This window comes from Natrix helvetica (genome assembly GCF_964273705.1).
Source record: "Natrix helvetica genome assembly, chromosome: Z".
In the NCBI taxonomy this organism is placed as follows: domain Eukaryota; kingdom Metazoa; phylum Chordata; class Lepidosauria; order Squamata; family Natricidae; genus Natrix; species Natrix helvetica.
Genome location: NC_138554.1, coordinates 33,029,251 through 33,048,612, shown reverse-complemented (window position 1 = coordinate 33,048,612; position 19,362 = coordinate 33,029,251). Strand labels below are relative to the sequence as shown.

The following is a 19,362-nucleotide window of genomic DNA, read 5'->3' as shown; positions in this document are numbered from 1 at the left end:
ACTCAAGGCCAAAGTGCCATGTAACAGGATGAGTTTCCATTACTTGCCCCAACTCCTGCCTATCTAGCAGTTTGAAACCATGCAAATGTGAGTAGATAAATACTGATGAGAAGGTAACAGCATTCTGTGTGCCTTTGGCATACAGTCATGCTGGCTATGAGCATGGAAATGTCTTCAGACAACACTGGATCCCTTGGTCAAAATGATCATCAAGCCCTAACATGACAGGTGAGATAAATCTCTATTTTTACAATTTAGGTATGACATATATTTTATATTATACTAGGAAGCAAGCAATGATACAGACAGTAGCTGAATTCTATCCAGAAAATATTTTTCCAAAAGACGGAAATTATATTATTAGAATATAGTATAATGTTGTGGCCCAACAGGATCCAGTTCAGCTGCTGATGGACTTGGTTAGCGAGGGATCATTTCATTCGGTCCTGGATGATGTGGAAGACCCTGTGCAGGTTGCAGATTCAGAGCAGGGAGCAGAGGGACTGGTTGGCCACCAGGAGGCGCCTGAGGCATGGAGCACTGGGGAGGATCAAAGGCAGTCAGTCCCTGATGCTAGAGTGCAAAGGGCTGGGAAATGAAAGCAGCAGCTTTGTAGGCAGGCTCACAGATGATAATTAGCACAGGTGGTTGTAGATTGCCCCCTCCCAAGAGAGCTTAGAGGTGAGGCGTTGGGAGGGGACATTTGCAGGAAACAACCATTCAAAATTAGCAGTGAAGAAAGTCGATGTCTTAGAACCATGTTTGAATATCTGGTTGGTTTGTTTTTCTTGTATTTTGAATTACCTGGGCCCTTGTTATCTTGCAATTAAACAGTGGCAAACAGCCAAGCCTGTGTTTTGGCTTGTTCACATTTGTGAAGAGAGGGGGGGTCAGAACAGTTTGTTTCCTGCCACATTTATACACAAGCCACCATGGAACAGCTCCATGTCGATAATGCTCAACTGGCACAGCAGATGGCTTTGCTGGCTGGCCAGTTGGCTCAGCTTCAAGGGCATGCTATTTCCCCCCCAGCCTCAGAGGAAATGTCCAGTTGCCATGGCTGATAGGTTTGACAGCAACCAAGCCATGTTTCCAGCTTTCTTGGGACAATGCCAGCTTTTTATCAGTCTGAGAGTGGAGGACTTTCCCACTGACTGGGCTAAGGTGAGGCTTATCATCAGCTTACTCTCCGGCCTTACAGCTCATTAGGCTACTCCTTTATTGGCTCATGCTAGCCCTTTGCTGGACGATTTCAGGGGGTTCTGTGATCACCTCAGACTTATGTTAAACAGAAAAAAAACAGAAAGCATTTTCACTTGCATGGTGCCATGCACTTCTATCGGCCATCCGGTATGGCAAGTATAAAAGGATACCATTCACAGAAAGACTCGATTCCTGCAGCTCAGGAGAGGTGGAGACTGTAGGTCACATGCTCCTTAGAGGTTCCTTTTATTTGGAGATTAGAAAAAAAAACATATTCTGCCAATAATTGCTAGATATCCTGGCCGTTCTGACATTATCTATCTTCAGTGGCTGCTTAAGGATGAACAGTCCATAACTACAGTGCAGGTGGTCAGATTCTGCACAGCAGCACTGGGGATTCATTACAAACACGTGTCTTCTCCACCATAGTGAAGTTATATAACAAATGTGTCAAACACTTTGCACTGCTTAGTCGTTTCCCTTTTAGCATTGAACCTAGAACAGGCCACACAGTAGGTTTATCATAGATTGTAGTTGTTATTTCTTATTTTAGACTATAATTTTTAATTGGATATATACAGTGTTTTTATTTGTTCTGGTCTAAGACTGTAATAAATTGAATTGAATTGCATAACAATGTATTGTCATGGTAATGACAGTTCAATTTCTCTCCTTTTCTTTGAAATTTCTACATTGAACGAAAATGAAAACAGAAAATAGAAGTACTACAATCACTGCCTTTGTCCTTTGGGGATTCTCAAATAATTTATCAGTGAATCTATTCCTGAATCTATTCTATATTTCTCTTTATTTATGTCTTAACTTTACTGGGAAATATGTTGATAATGGTTGTTACAATTCATCTCTCAAGCCCTATGTACTTCTTCCTGGCTCAACTGGCTTTTCTTGATATCTGTTTTTCTTCTGTCACTGTGCCTAAGGTCTTAGAAATTTTGACTGAAAGGCAGACAATTTCATATTCTGCATGTTTTGCTGAAATGTTCTTTATCCTTGTAACAGAAGCAATGAACCTTGCATTCTTGCAGAAATGGCCTATGACAGATATGCTGCCATTTGCAAATCACTCTATTATGTGCAGATTATGAATAAAGCATGTTGTAGATGGCTGGTGGGTTGTGCCTGGACAATGGCTTTATCATATGCCTTGATAAATACATTGCCTGCTTTGAATTGCTCTGTGGAGCAAATTTTATAAGGGATTTCAGTTGTGAATATCCATCTCTACTTGCCTTATCTTGCACAGATACATTCTCCTTTTCGACATTGTTACTCATAACTAGTAGCACCATTGCCATATCTTCATTAACTGTGATTCTGTTTTCCTATATTTATATCATCTCAACTATCCTGAATTCGAACTCCATTGAAGCAAAAAGGAAAAAAATCTCTACCTGAAGCTCTCATCTTATTGTTGTGGTTTTGTATTATAGCACTGGATGTTTTAGGTATCGGAGGCCCAACTCATTCTCCTCAGTTATTGTAGATGGGATTTTCTCCATTCAGTGTTGTATTTTTACACCCATACTGAACTCTCTCATCTACAGCCTGAAAAACAAAGAAGTGAAAAGCCATCAAAAAAACTAATGGGCTACAAACTTTGATTTCTCCCATTATATAAAATGGTTCCATAATAAAGCAAACTGAATATTATGCAAAGGGTGAGCTATAAAATGAACACATTATCTTGGAAAGATATTCCAAAGCCTTTTTTTGTTAGTTGTTTCATATACATTAACAGATATAGTAGAATCAAAATAATTGGACTTAATTAGCTTAATCTAGTAGGCTTTTTTTCCCCCAAAATGTCAATCAATTGTCTTTTAGTTACACTCTTGAAGGCAGATATTTTTTTAAACTCTTGTCTAAAAGTCCTCTAATGATGAGTCTCATTTGGATGGCTATTTTGTATAGCAAGGATTCATAGAATTTGTGGTTGTAGAGCATTCTAAAATAATAAATGAATCTGTGTGATCATCGTCAAGAATCTTAATACTTATGGCATTATTGTTGTTGATGAGAATTACTAGCAGAATGGCACTTTTGTCATTTGTGTATGCAATTTGATAAAAAGTGAATGTTTATTTAATTTATTTGGAATGATTATTTTTTATTGAGTTGATCTATCTTACATTTAAATAATGCAACATTATTCTCTGTCTAAAATGGGGTTTCTTAAACTTTTGTGTGCTATGAGCTCATTAGAGAGTCTTGTAAAATATAAGGATCGTAATTATGGTCAATTATAGTTATCCAAACATTATTTTTTAAAATTAATCAAACTTGAATAAATGTGAATATATGTGAGAGGGAAGTTGCTATTGCTGTTTTTCTGATCCAAATTCATAGACTTCTGTTCTGACTCCCCCCCCCTCCACACCTGTGAATAAACCAGAACACAGGCTTGGTTGTTTGTCACTATTTAATTACTGAGATAACAAATCCTTTGGCTGAGAGCCCAGACCACTTGTGTTCAATAGATTAATTCTGCAGCAACCCTGATAATTCAAATGAAGCAACGGAGATAGTCCAAATGAACAGACAAGGCTAGAATGCACAGATAGATTTTCATAACTACTAATTTGAATGGTTGTTTCCTGTAAATGTCCCCTCCCAATGCCTCACCTATAATCTCTCTTGGGAGAGGCCAATCCACAACCACCTGTGCTTAATCATCTTCTGTGAGTATGCCTATGGAGTTGCTGCTTCCGTTTCTCAGCCCTTCTCCATCTAGCATCAGGGACAAACTGCCTTTGATCCTCCCCACTGCTCCATGCCTCAGGCGCCTCCTGGTGGCCAACCAGCCTCTCTGGTCCCTGTTCTGAGTCTGAACCCTGCACAGGGTCCTCCACATCATCCAGGGCAGACTCATATGGTTCCTTGTTATCCGAGTCCATCAGCAGCTCAACCAGATCCTGCTGGGCCACAATAGACTTCCATTCATAGAAATACATTAATAGACTCCTGAGGGGTTCATTGAGTCCAAGCTAATTGCTATTCATCCGACTCAGTTGATCTTTTCTTATCAGATGGATTCCTGAACAACTCCACAATTTCGGTGAATGAGTTGCAACTCATAAAGCCCTCAGAAGTTAATGCACATTGTTCAAATAAGTGATATAAAAAAGTACTACAGGAGCTTTTTTTTGCTGACATCTTCTGGTTGTATTTTATTTTGAAAAATATAGTCTTCCATCTTTATGGAAACAAAATGTATTGCTGATCCTCAATAATTTACTGAAAGAAGAATTGGATTTTCTTTTATTGACAATTTTCATAAATGTATTGTCATAGCCTGCATGACACACTACAAAATGGGACTCAAATTATGCATCCTTATGAATGAAGGAAAGTACTCCCATTAGGAATATCAAATCCAGTAATTCAAGCACATTCAAATTGCATTATTTAATGATTTTTTTGGTTGTCTTGATGCCCACATTTTTATTCCAGTGTTTTTAAAGATGAATTGGATTGAGAGGAGTGGAAAGGAAGGAAGAAAAGAAAGATTTCTGCTACATGCTGATTTTAGTATATTCTTGATCCCACCAATGACACAAAATAGCAGCATGTAGCAAAATTGACTCATAACACAGTGTAACTAGTATCAAATTTGTGCTCAGCAATTCTGGATTCCCATAACCTGATTACAATACAATACAATAGCAGAGTTGGAAGGGACCTTGGAGGTCTTCTAGTCCAACCCCCTGCTCAGTCAGGAAACCCTATACTATTTCAGACAAATGGATATCAAACATCTTCTTAAAAACTTCCAGTGTTGGGGCATTCACAACTTCTGGAGGCAAGCTGTTCCACTGATTAATTGTTCTAACTGTCAGGAAGTTTCTCCTCAGTTCAAAGTTGCTTCTCTCCTTGATTAATTTCCATCCATTGCTTCTTGCTATACCATCAGGTGCCTTGGAAAATAGTTTGACTCCCTCTTCTCTGTGGCAACCACTGAGATATTCGAACACTGCTATTCTTACTTTTGAATTCCAAATAGCAGTAAATTACAGTTATCACAAATGTTTTTCATCTCAGCTACTATCCTCAAAATATGCCAAAAGGGAAGAGAAAATAAAAGAACTTTCAATATTGTAACCATGCATTTACAAGTTGCAGTCCTTCCATACCCACAGGAAATAAATATGTACCAAAACAACAATACTCTTTAAAATGGTAATAGTTCAACATTAAGATCAGTTAAGTTGTTTCATTGTGCATGTTGTCTTGATCTCCTAAGGAATACCAATACTGTAAACAATAAAGATTGCAAAGCTGGATCTTCTAAGGGAACCGTGCCAAGTAAGGAAATCTTCATTTCCACTGTGTAAATATGATCTTTAATGGGGAATTCCAAAGTTTTAGGAGAGCTACTAGGAACTTTGGGAGATTGAAAACTTCACACCAACTATATTTGGAGGCATAACCCAGAAAAGTAATCAAACTCCAATGTGATTCCTGCAGGTACAATATTTCTAATTACTAAGATAATTTGTAAGCTTGCCTCAAGGGAAACAATTCACTACAGCAAATACCAAACGTATGAAATGAACATTTATAAATTTTTCACAACCGATGATAGATACAGAATTTTTCAGGCTAGGAAATTAACAAATCAACAGTAAACTTCAGTCTAGTAGCAAGATAGAATTTGGTAAGTTTCCTGAGAAAAGAAGTGTGTGTGTGTGTGTGTGTGTGTGTGTGTGTGTGTGTGTGTGTATGTATATGTATATGTATTTGTGTTACAACCCCTGGTGTGCCCAAATATTAGCTTAGTGGCTAACAAATCTGCCTAATATGTAACACAGCCCAGGTTCAAATCCCAGTAAGGGTATGGCTAGCTGATGAGATCTACATAGCTCGAAATAGATCTATACTAGTCTCCCTTTATTAATTTATCAGCACAAATACAACACAAATGTATGTATGTATGTATGTATGTATGTATGTATGTATGTATGTGTGTTACAACGCCTGGTATGCCTAAATATGGAAGGAAGGTCAGTACTCCCTCTTTCTGTCCTTCGGCTCATCACAGAAGACCATGCAGGCAGAAACCCATATTTTTATTTTTAATGTTGCCTTTTTATATTTGTGTTGTATTTGTACTGATAAATAAATAAAGGGAGACTAGTATAGATCTATTTCGAGCTAATTAGCTCTCATCAGCTAGCCATACCTTTACTGGGATTTGAAGCTAGGCTGTATTATATCTTAAGCAGGAGTCTTAGCCACTAAGCCACAGGATCTCCTCCTTATCAGTTGAGCCAGGGAAATAGGTATGTATGTGTGTTACAACGCCTGGTATGCCTAAATATGGGAGGAAGGTCACTACTCCCTCTTTCTGTCCTTTGGCTCATCACAGAAGACCATGCAGGCAGAAAACCATATTTTTATTTTTAATGTTGCCTTTTTATATTTGTGTTGTATTTGTACTGATAAATAAATAAAGGGAGAGTAGTATAGATCTATTTCGAGCTAATTAGCTCTCATCAGATATTCCCTTCCTTTCCTGTGGAGGGGAATTGCTGCTTTTTCAAGCAAGGATTTCACACTGAACAGTCCATATCACATTTTTTAATTTCTTTAATATTTTTTTCTTGGTGTACCATTGTTTCCTGGGTCATTATTTTCAAAAATAACATTGGCATCTTTTGACACCAACCTTCATAGTTGAAAATATTTCAACTTTTATTTTGAATGGAAGACAATTGAAACTGAGAGAGATTGGAAAAAAATAAAATAAAAAAGCTGTCTGCAAATTTTCCATAGAAGTGAATTCAGCAGAACTTCCCCTAATTTTTCTTAAACACCAAACTACATTTATTTTTCTATATTACTCTTGTTTAATATATATCTTTGTAGAACATGAGGGAAATGTGATTTCTTTTCTTTACATTTTTAAAATATATCTTTTAAATTATTCAACATAACGATTAATGTTTGCATAATGTTTATCTGTGATACTTTCTGATTTTAATCCCAAACCAGTTCATTGGTAGAGTTTGGTTCTGGATAATATTTATCTGTGATAATTCTGCAGAATAAAATATTGATTTTTATTCCAAATGAATTCAATGGTAGAATTTTGATCCATTTATGTATGACATGTACCTTGTATTATCACTGGGCATCAAGGATACAAAGGTAAAATCTGGCTAGAAAATACTCTCCAAAGTAAGGAAATTATAATATGCTAATACAATAGGTAGTATATGAGCATAATTTAATGTACATATAAAAATACACATTGCTTTTATGTTTTCTTAAAGAAAAAAAATCAGCATTAGTATTAGCATTAGTAGTCATTGCTTTTAACATTTAACAAACTGTCCCACTGCACATTGCAGCATAAAATGGATTAATTGTGGTGTTGAATGGAAAGAATGGCATTTAGTGTATGGCCAATAAGTTATTAGAATTTCCTACTTCATGTTGTAACAGATCTTCCAGTTCTCAATTAGGAATAAATGTTTGAGTTATGGACCTAGTAAGATTCTTGGACCTGAAGACAATCAAGAACCCACCAAAGTACCCACAAATCCTTCTGCTGGCAGTCCTGACAATCTCAAAAGTGTATGGCCACATTTGGCAAACATACTGAATTGCTATATGTTTATTTTTCCCCTCACTAATTTTCATTGGGAAATAAAACTTATGTTTCCTCTGATCAGCTTAACATGTAAATCACTGACAAAAGCTATTCCTGCCCCTGTAAAATTGAAAAAAAATGGTCCCAGGTTCCATCCTGTTTCCTCAGTGATATTATCATGTGATGATTATATCTGTGGGGCTGTTGAGTATCAAAAATAAGTTCATTACAAAATGAAAACCTGTCAATGGAAAGTAAGAAAATAATTGCTCACTCATAATGAGATAGTGACTTCTTTTGTTTCACTTTGATTATATTTGTTATATTAAAATTCTGCTTTGCAACCAATACATGTTCTCTCTATACTAGTTGTATAAAACAATGTCAGTTGATTAGAATTTAATTCATCAGAAAGTTAAATTTGATTAAGAAACTATGAGTGTCAAATTAATTGAAGTAGCTGAATGGAAGCCTTTGAAGAGGATTCTGTGTAAGTATAGTTTGTATTAGAGGCTGTGTGATGCAAGGGGCTCAGTGGCTAAGATGCTGAGCTTGTCAATCAGAAAAATCAGCAGTTTGGCAATTTCAATCCCTAGCATCATGTAATGCAGCGAGCTCCCATTATTTGTCCCAGCTCTGCTAACCTAGCAGTTTGAAAGCATGTAAAAATGCAAGTAGAAAAATAGGAACCACTTTTGGTGGGAAGGTAACAGCATTTCATGTGCCTTTGGTGTTTAGTCATGCTGGCCACATGACGACGGAGACATCTTCGGACAATGCTGGCTTTGAAACAGAGATGAGCGCTGACCCCTAGAGTCGGGAATGACTAACACATATGTGTGAGGGGAACCTTTACCTTTTTAATGCAGGGAGAAGTTTTACAACAACAAAAGAAAGCTTATTTTTCTTTATCTAAAACATTACATTGTTATAGGAATCTTTCTGTATCCTTTTCTTTCCTTAATGTCACTGGGAAGTTCAGATTCTAGTGCAAAAATGTGCTTCAGAACATATCTAGATAGAATGTGTCTGATAATTTATTAAATAGCTATGCATTTCCTGGGATTATCCAATTATTATTTTTGATTTTATATATTTGCATATTTCCATGACTCTTATAGCTGAAGGATCATGTTGGAGACAGATCATCATGGAGGAAATCCATTGGGTAACTAAGAGTCAACATGATTTGATGGCATATAATTCATCCATTAATCCTTCAATGATGAGCTCCAATTTAAAGTCCTGAATGTTTTGGAAACATTGTCAAACCCATAAAATGAACTTTTTCAAAAAAAAAAAAATCCACCCTTTCCATTTATTATGTTGAAAGTGTAGAATAGGTTATAGATTTGCAAGTGGGAATCACAATTTTCTCTATTCCAATTTTTTCCTCTGCTATTTCACCTCTCTCCCCCCCCCCTTTACTGTGCACTGTATGGCGTCTTAATTCATCCTAGTAACAGTTTGTTTTCTCTTTTTTTTTTGAAGTTTCTATATCATCTGAAAATGGAAACAGAAAATCAAAGTACCACCATCACTTCCTTTGTCCTTTCCGGATTCTCGAATAGTTTGCCAGTTAATCTCTTCCTCTTCTTTGTATTCCTTTTTATTTATGTCTTAACATTACTGGGAAATATAGTGATTGTGATTGTTACAAATCTTCTCTCGAGCCCCATGTACTTTTTCCTGGCTCATCTGGCTTTTCTTGATATTTGTTTTTCTTCTGTGACTGTGCCTAAGCTGTTAGAAAATGTTACCAAACAGCAGGCTATTTCATACTCTGCCTGTTTTGTCCAAATGTTCTTTATTTTTCTAACAGTAAGCAATGAAATTTGCATTCTCACAGCAATGGCCTATGACCGATATGCTGCCATCTGCAAACCTCTTCATTATGTACAAATTATGAACAAAGCATGTTGTAGATGGCTGATGGGTGCTGCCTGGGTAGCGGCTTTTTCATTTGCCTCAATAAATACATTTCCCGCTTTGAAGCTGGGTTTCTGTCAGGCAAATCTTATCAGGGATTTCAGATGTGAATTTCCCTCTCTAATTGCATTATCTTGTACAGACACATTTTTCAATTGGACATTGTTACTCATAACTAGTGGTATCATTGCTATGTCTTCATTGATTGTGATTCTGTTTTCCTACCTTCACATCATCTCCACTATTCTGAAGTTAAATTCCACAGAAGCAAAAAGGAAAACTTTCTCTACTTGTAGTGCTCATCTTATAGTTGTGACATTGTATTATTTCACTGGGTGGTTTAGATATATGAGGCCCAACTCAGCTTCCTCAATTATTGTGGATGGACTTTTTTCCATTCAGTATAGTGTTTTCACGCCCATGCTGAACCCCCTTATCTACAGCCTAAAAAACAAAGAAGTGAAGGACACCATCAAAAAGCTTATGGGTTATAAACCTTTGATTTTTCGTACAGTATAAAATTGTTTTATATGAAGGAAATTATGCAGACAGTGGGCTATGAAATGAAGAGATTATTTTGGAGAGATATTCTAAAGAGTGTAGTTTCATGTCGATTAACTGATATTGTAGAATCAAAATAAGTGGATTTCATTTGTGTAGCCGTATGCTATGATCCAGATACAATATGATAAAACCAGACATTTTTAGAATTTTTGGGCAAATACTGTATTTTCCGGAGTATAAGGTCCACCTTTTTTCCTCAAAAAGAGACTGAAAATTTGGGTGCATCTTATACACTGAATACAGCATTTTTTTAGCCTCCCAAAACCCCACTCTCTTCACCAAAATGGCTGTGCATGGCCTTTATGAGGCTTTCAGAGTGCTCCTGAAGGCTGGAGAGGGCAGAAATGAGCAAAACCAGACTGTTTTCTGCTCAATTTTGTCCCCTCCCCAGATCCCAGGAGCACTCTATAAGCCCCCTAAAAGCTATTCATGGCCCTTTTTGAAGAAAATGGGCCCGTTTTCACAAAAATGGGCCATTTCTTTGTAAACAAAGTTTTTATTGGTTTTTACAAATATTTTGGGGAAAAGGGTACATAAGTATGGAGAAAAATTTTGACAGCTACATCACACGGGTGGTGGTGCCTCCCCGGGATCTTACATCTCTCCCTTGTTTTATATATATATCAAAATATCATTATTACATACATACTAGCAGATAAAGTTTATCTCAAATTCTTTAACATCTTCAATCATTTACTTTACATCACTTCTAACCATTTCATTGTATAAAAAATTGCAGTGTACTTTTAATTCATTTCTGTGACCTGAGCCTCATTGCTGCCTTCTCTCCCCTGTCTGTTGGCAGAGCCATGGCCCCTCCCCCTTTCATATCTTGTGCACTGTCTCCTGTTCCATCTTATGTTTTTCCATGAAGGCTTCTACCTCCATCACTGTGTTGATTCTCACTCTACCTCCCTCCCAGAAAACCAACAACCCTTCTAGAATTAGCCATCTAAACCAGATATTTTTTTTCATACAATCTTTTAGTTAAAGAGTTGAATTTCTTCCTCTTAACTCTTATTTTTTTTTGGTATCTGTTTTAAAATGGTTATTTCTTTATCCTTATATCTTAAAGGTTCCCCCCTTTGAACCCTTAGAATCTCATCTCTTGTAGTCTTTCTAAAAAAAATTAACATGGACTTCCCTTGGAACATTGTGTGTTCTAGCATATGCTGAGTTAATTCTATATATCAAGTCAATATCCCACCCTAGCTGTTGTTTATCTCTTTTAATATAGTCTGCTAACATTGTTATCATGATCTCCCTCATATCTTCACCCTCTGTTTCAGTTATATTTTGAAATCTAAGAAAGAGGGACATCCTTTCAAAATCCATTTTTTCCATATAGCTTTCAATTCCAGCATTATCTTTTTGTAGTGCCTTCACCTCTTCTCTCATCCCCCCAGCACACTCCTCCAAAGCGTCTATTTTCTGTCTATTTTGTGAAGTTTGTTGTTGATTTTCTCTGAGCTGTTCCTTTAAGTCCGCCAACTGCTTTTTATTTTCGTCCTGTCCCTTTGTAAGCATCTGGAACATTTGTTGAAACATTTCTTGGAACAGCTGTTCCCCCTCAGAAGTTTTGGGTTGTAAAAAAGAAGATAATTGTGTTTGTTGGGGAACAGGGCTTGAAACAGAAGATGTTGGAGCCGACGCCGGTTTAGGAGGGGGGGCTTCTTAGCAGGCATTGCGAAGCTCAGAGAAAGTTATAAGTCCAGGCAAAAATATGGCATCTGTAGAAGTGCGCCGTCCAGTGAGATCCACAGGCAGGCAAAGTCCAATGTGGGATATTAGTCTTTCAATACAGTTCCTCACCAAATAATATCACTTTTTTTCCAGTCCAAGGGAGATTATACGAAGAGATGCCTCTAGGGTTCACTGGGGTATAGTAATTCCAACCCAGAAAATTTTTCAGAGGAGACAGTCCATTTATAGCGGCAGCAGAAAGAGGGGAAGAAACACCATTTTGGCTCAGCCCTCCCAGGGGATCAGAGAACAATGGTTAAAAAAGTTTCCATACATAGTTTATAAGGTCAGCTCACATTCTTTCTTTCGCAATTGTTCTAGAAAGTCATTGTCCCATTGCTTGAAAGAAGTGAATATCAAAAGGGTTTTTTTCCAGTTCTCTCTCTCTCCTCCGAGAGTGAGATCGTGTAAAGCCGCTTTTCCGAGAGGGGGGGGGAACCCCTCTCCAATCTTAACACTTTTCCAGGATCAAAGAGTCTTAAAAAGCTGCTAATCCTTGTTTAGTTATTTGTTCAGAAAGGAAGAAAAGAGACCCCGGGGGGAACTCCCCTCTCACTGCATTTCAGCAGTTGCCTTCATGTATAGCGTTTCTTCCGATCTCCTCAGGATGAAGGTGCGCGCATGGCATTGCGCACCCCCTATGCCTCTCGGCACCAATGGCAAAGCTGGCAGTCCCCCTGCAGCCGCAGCCGCTCCAGGGGCCTCCAGCAAGCCACCCCTTCGGCAGGACGCCCCTACAAGGCACCCTGTGCCCCCCCTAAGTCAGGGGGAGCCCACCAAGATGGCAAACAGCGGACAGCATGTCCATCGTCCTCAGAAACCGGAAGTCGAATCTCAAAAATGGGCCATTTATTGCCTGTCCCCCCCCCCCCGAACATTCTGCAAGCTTCCTAGAGGCTATTCATGCCCTTTTTAAAAAAACGGGCCTGTTTTCATGAAAAACAGGCCTGTTTTGGGAGATCTGCAGAGGGCAAAACCTTTCTTTTTCTAATTTGCCTCTTCAAAATCTTGATGTGTCTTATGTTCTGAAAAATATGGTAGCTTCTTCTAATGACCCCCCATACTATTTCATGTAGCAGGCAACAATCCCATGTAACAATATCAGCTGGTGATTGTATGAAATACTAAAATAATGTGAATTTCAACCCACCTACATCTTGATATTGATTGTGATGATGATGATAACAATAATGAAGACTGCTACTGGAATGAATCTATCGCCATCTGTGTAGCATCTTTTTGAATACAAAATTCTGGATGTAACTTTATAAAGAGTAAATATTTATTTATTAATATTATTTTATTATTTTTATAATATAAAGATAAAAATAAAGATAAAAACTAAGAAATCAAATGGTCAAAGAAAGAAATATAAATAAGAGACAGAGACAAAAGATAGAAGTGCAACAAGATAAAAATTATAAAAAGAATGAAAAATGCAGGTTTTCATCTTTTCTGCCAATGTCTTTCACCAAAAGGTTGCAAAAAGATGCTTCTAGAGATTTATTATGCTTTTGTAGGAAACACAATTTTAATTGCCCATATCCTGCTGAACAACAATTATTTTAAGGGTCTGGAAGATGGAAGATTGGACCTTGTAAATTTTAGGCTGGTTCTCATGACATAAACATACCTCGTTAAATCTTATGCTGTTCTTCTTCATCAGCCATAGGCCATTTCTGTGAATCTCTGCATTAACTCTCAGTAACTCCTTTACAACTCAAGGCCACAACTTTTGGGTCCAGGACAACTTGCCACAACTAACTTGCCATTCACCATGGGACAATTCTCCATAGGACAACAGTTACATTAATAGTGAAGAAATTGGGAAATAGAATTGTTCAAAAAGGATGCAAAAGGAGGGACAAAATGAAATGTGAATGACAAAAATTAAAGTATTTTTAAATTTTATTTTGAATAATGAAACTGAGTTGTTGAATTGTCCACATGCCAGTTGTCCCATGGCAAGTTGGCCTTGTGAGTTAGTTGTAGCAAGTTGGTTACAGTGAGTTGCCTCATTCTAGTAACCTGGGGTAATTATATGTATAAATGTTTAACACCAGTGTGAGCATTTCATCTATAACTCCAAAATTCCTCTTTGGGGACAATTAGGATAACCTTATCAGGGAGTTTTGGTCTGTCTTGACGTCCATGTATTAATGTCAGGTGTTATTTGTATATAAACTGATGGGAGGTGGGATTACAATATTTTATAAAGTTAATTAGATTGAGATATTTGGCTATAGAAATTAAACAAATAAAACAATAGATAAATAAATAAAATATCCATTATATTTTTTGTTATATGCTGCCCTTTAGTATACACTTGATCCTATCACTGACACTATAAAGCAGCATGTAGAAGCTGAGTCAGATAGATCAGATAAGACATAGAGATCTTAAATATTTCCTCAGGAATCCTGGGTTCCCGAAACATGATTTGGTCACTTGTCTTTTAAATAGCAGCTTGGTCATTCCTGTTATCAAAACCCTCTTTCATCTCGTCCTGCAAAATATCCAGCAAAAATGCCAAAACAAAAAGAAACCACTTTTAGTAGTAGCTAGAAACTTCCACCTTTCTTCTATTCTGAAGGGAAGTAAAAACATTTCATAGAAAAATAAATTCAATCTTTGAAATTTTAATATTTTAATTTTGAGTTTTAAGATCCTCAATTCTGCTTCATTGTTTATTTTATCTTGATCTCCCAAAGTTAAGTTCAATAACACAGAACAGAAACAGAATAAAAACAATGTAAAGTATCAAATATAGCATTCTTGCAGGTATAATATTCTACTGTAATTGTTATGAAGGTCTGTAAGCTTGTCCCAAGGGAAACAATTCACTAAGGCAGCTCATGTGGATATATAAAATGTACATTTGCAGATTTTAGCAGTCAATAATGGATGCAGCATTTTTTTTCAGTATAGGCAATCAAGAAAGAGAATGAGGTAAACTTTATTCTACAGTTTTTTATTTGATTTCCTAGAGGTAAGAAAGGAATTTGTAAGTATCTTAAGAAAAGAAACAAGCTATTTGTTTTCTTTTTAAAGTCCAACTCTTCATTCTTCAAAATTACATCTAATAAATTTTTGTTGACTAATACTGAACAGTTCAATAAAAACATATTTTAAATTAATTAAGGCAATACTAAACATCTTTTGCTTTATTCAAGGTGGACTGTGATGCGTATGTATGTATGTATGTATGTATGTATGTATGTATGTATGTATGTATGTATTATTGTTATCATTCTGTATAATCTGGCCCTTTTGGATGCTGTGAGTGCTATTATATTATCCTTGGGATGGTGACACTGTTTGGTGGGTAGTGTTTTCTTTCTTTCTAGAGTGGACATAGGAATTTTATTTTAATGTGTGCCATTGTTGTATACACAGAAAAATGATAATAAAGGTTACCTTACCTTACCTTATAATATTATCTTACCTCATCTCATCTCATCTCACCTTATCTTCTCTTTTGGGGTAAGTAAAACTAAAGGCATCCTTTTAAAATGTATCTCCTTAAATTTTAAGCTGTTAAAATAATTCTTTTCCTTCCTTCCTTCCTTCCTTCCTTCCTTCCTTCCTTCCTTCCTTCCTTCCTTCCTTATACAGGAGAATTGTTCCCTTTTCAAGCAAGAAACTGACCCTCTGAATAATTCATTCCCCACAGCACGTAATATGCCCCCACCAATACAAGAGTACAGCATTATTTCCAAGTTTTGTACATTTCAGCAATATATGCAGCTCCAGACACCAAGTCTTCTATAATCTGAAAACATGTGAACTTTTCTTTTGAGGAAAAGTTAACATTAAGAGAAACAAAGGGAAAAAAATCCTTTCTGCATGTCTTCCATAAGGTAAATACATCAGCCTTCACTAAGTCTTAAGACACTAAAAAACATTTAGTTTTCTATGATATTTTTGTAAAATACAAATATTCTATAACACTAGTGAAAGGTGATATTTTTCCTACAATTCTTAGAATATATAGTAAAAGTTCCACATTTCCCCTCAAACATGTTCAGGGAAAAAAGAGTGGATGCCAGCAATTTCCCAGCACATTTTTATATTTTAATTATCAAAGAAAATGTTAGTTGAAAATGGTTAGGAAGTATATTTTGAAGTTTATTGGTTGATGAAAATGACAGAAAATAGGAAATAGGGAGCATGAAATAACACTGTTTGGGTATCTTTCAAGTTTAAGGGACCACTTCATGGAACTGTAGTGAACTGTAGTGAAATCCATTGCCCATTGAATATTTTTTGCCTTTTCTGAGGAAAATACAAATATGGATAACATTTATCTTTTATAAATTCTTCAACATAATGTTTGCATAAGTTTTATTTACTATAATTTTTGACATTCATCCCATACCAGTTCAGTAATAGAATTTAGCTCTAGATAATATTTCTTTCCCATAAATTCTGCAGAATAAAATACTGATTTTTATCCTAAGCCTGTTCCGTTGTAGAAGTAAATGTCAAATTAATTGAAGCAGCTAAGTGGACACCTTTGAAGAAGATTCTGTGTAGGTGTAGTTTGTATTAGAGGCTGGGAGATGCTAGGGGAATTTTTGCAGCACATTGACAAAGGAAAGATTATTTTGCTTTAACTTCAGTATTTCATTATTTTGCTATTATGTAAATCTTTCTGGAGAAGCCTGTAGATGTGAAGCGAAATGTTTTCAAAAGAAAAGAAAAAAACAAGTCCTGTTGCTTTCTGAAAAAAACACCTTTGTAACTTCTTTCTGCAGACTTTCTTTTTCTTCATATATAACAGAGAATTAAATATGGTCTTCAGATTTTACCCAAAAAAATTCCTTCAGAACATACTCATATAGCCCTGCTTGTGTTTTTTTCCTGGGATAGTGCATTTTTTAATTTTATTTATTTGTTTTGAATGCTAACATCTGAAGGATCTAGTTAGAAACAGATCATCATGGACAATCCATGTGGTCACTAAGAGTCAACAAGATTTGATGGCATATAATCCACCCATCAATCCATCAATGCTGAACTAAAAGCAGTCCCAAATTTAGAAATAGAAAATTTTCAAAAATGACATCAGACACTCCACCCGCACCCTTTATAGAGTTGAAAGTATAATATAGGTTGTTGCCACATAAATGGAAATCACTATTTTCTCTACTCCAATTTTTCCTCTATTATTCCACCTCCACCTTTAGTTAGGCAATTTGTTATACTCTAATTCATTGTATTCAAATTCATTCTTGTGTTGATTTTCTCTCCTTTTCTTAGAACTTTCTTTATTATCTGAAAATGGAAACAGAAAATCGAAGTACCACCATCACTTCCTTTGTCCTTTCCGGATTCTCGAATAATTTGCCAGTTAATCTCTTCCTCTTCCTTGTATTTCTTTTTATTTATGTGCTAACTTTACTCACAAATATAATGATTATGGTTGTTACAAGTCATCTCCCAAGCCCCATGTACTTTTTCCTGACTCATCTGGCTTTTCTTGATATCTGTTTGTCTTCTGTCACTGTGCCTAAGCTCTTAGGAATTTTTAATAAAAGACGGAGAATTTCATATTCTGCCTGTTTTGTCCAAATGTTCTTTATTCTTCTAACAGGAAGCAATGAAACTTGCATTCTTACAGCAATGGCCTATGACCGATATGCTGCTATCTGCAAACCTCTCCATTATGTACAAATTATGAACAAAGCCTGTTGTAGATGGGTGGTAGGTGGTGCTTTGGTAGTGGCTTTTTCATATGCTTTTATGAATACATTTCATGCTTTGAAATTGGATTTCTGTGGAAAATGCTTTATCAAGCATTTCAGTTGTGAATTTACATCTGTACTTGCCTTATCTTGTACAGACACAATCTCCAATTTGACACTATTACTCATAACTAGTGGTATCATTGCTATGTCTTCATTGACTGTGATTCTGTTTTCCTACATTCACATCATCTCTACTATCTTGAAGTTGAATTCCCCAGAAGCAAAAAGAAAAACTTTCTCTACCTGTACTGCTCATCTTAGTGTTGTGGCTTTGTATTACATCACTGGATGTTTTAGGTATCTGAGGCCCAACTCAGTCTCCTCAGTTATTGTAGATGGGATTTTCTCCATGCAGTATAGTATTTTTACTCCCATGCTGAACCCACTTATCTACAGCCTGAAAAACAGGGAAGTGAAAGAAGCCATCAAAAAGCTAATGGGCTAGACATGTGCAATTTGTGGTATTGTGTAAAATGGCTTGTTATAAGGCAAATTGAATATTATGAAGATAATGATCTAAGAAATGAAAATGTTGTATTGGAAAAAAATATTCCAGGGATTGGTGTTTTTTTTTTTGTTAGTTTCTTTCATATAAATAAAGAAGGCCTGCTGGATCAAAATAACTGGATTTCATTTGTGTAGCCGTATATATCAATCATCACACAGATAAAATCTGATAACATCAGACAATTTAAGAACTATTGTTAATAATAAGTACATATATGTGACCCTCCACAATGATGGTGGTGGTGGTGAGAATGCTAGTGGAATTAATCTTTCTCCATTTACATAGAACTTTTTGAATTAGGAATTTTGCATGTAACTTCCACAAACCTCTGATTTATATATAAAATCCATTCCTCCAAAAACCCCAAGAAATAGGTCAAAATAGTGTATGTTTAGTTGGGCTATAAATCACTGATTACATATTATAAAAATGCATGCACACATACACATATGTTTATATATGTACGTACATTGATGTATTTATCACCCTCTATGTAGGTACAACCACATTATCTCTGTGTTTTTATGACTTTCTGTCTCTGTATTTGGGTTTCTCTCTGGGTCAAACTGATCAGTGATTAATGCATTTTTTTAGAAATGTATTTGGGTGCTGTGTAAACTGTATGACTTCCCAACCCCATAAATCATGGTGATGATGATTGTGATTTCCAGAATTATAACTGTTACTAGAATTAAAATAAGTGTCAACAACCCCCATGGGCTTTTTGTTTTGAGAAATAGACTTTTAAGAAGAGATCGGGCAACCATTGGTCTGAAATTTGTATGGGATGTTCCTATAGTAACTAATTTCACTCCTTGATTTTTTTTATCTTGTCTTGATTTTATAAAACTGAGTCTGAAACAATGAGACTTCCTTTTTAGTTAGTGTAGCTACTACAATTGTCAATGTATTTTATATTCTAGAAGCTCAAGACATCAAAACTCATTGCCAATTAAGTGATTGAGTATGATGGAATCACTATTCCTCTCTATGTATGAAAGTAAGCATTTAGTTGTAAAACTTCGGTAGAAGCCTCATCTTGGATAGGCTTA

General features: G+C 36.1%; 2 protein-coding genes across 2 annotated transcripts; both read left to right on the top strand.

The window, feature by feature from the left end:
* Window positions 1–9,325: 9,325 nt before the first annotated feature.
* LOC309401457 (olfactory receptor 5BS1-like) lies at window positions 9,326–10,264 on the top strand (the record flags this gene model as incomplete). Its single annotated transcript, XM_081970522.1, has 1 exon — window positions 9,326–10,264. The coding sequence occupies one exon, from the start codon at window positions 9,326–9,328 to the stop codon at window positions 10,262–10,264; it is 939 nt and encodes a 312-aa protein (XP_081826648.1).
* A 7,071-nt stretch (window positions 10,265–17,335) lies between these two features.
* On the top strand, window positions 17,336–18,247 carry LOC309401456 (olfactory receptor 8H3-like; the record flags this gene model as incomplete). The annotated part of the gene is made up of 1 exon (XM_081970521.1): window positions 17,336–18,247. The coding sequence occupies one exon, from the start codon at window positions 17,336–17,338 to the stop codon at window positions 18,245–18,247; it is 912 nt and encodes a 303-aa protein (XP_081826647.1).
* Between the last annotated feature and the right edge of the window lie 1,115 nt (window positions 18,248–19,362).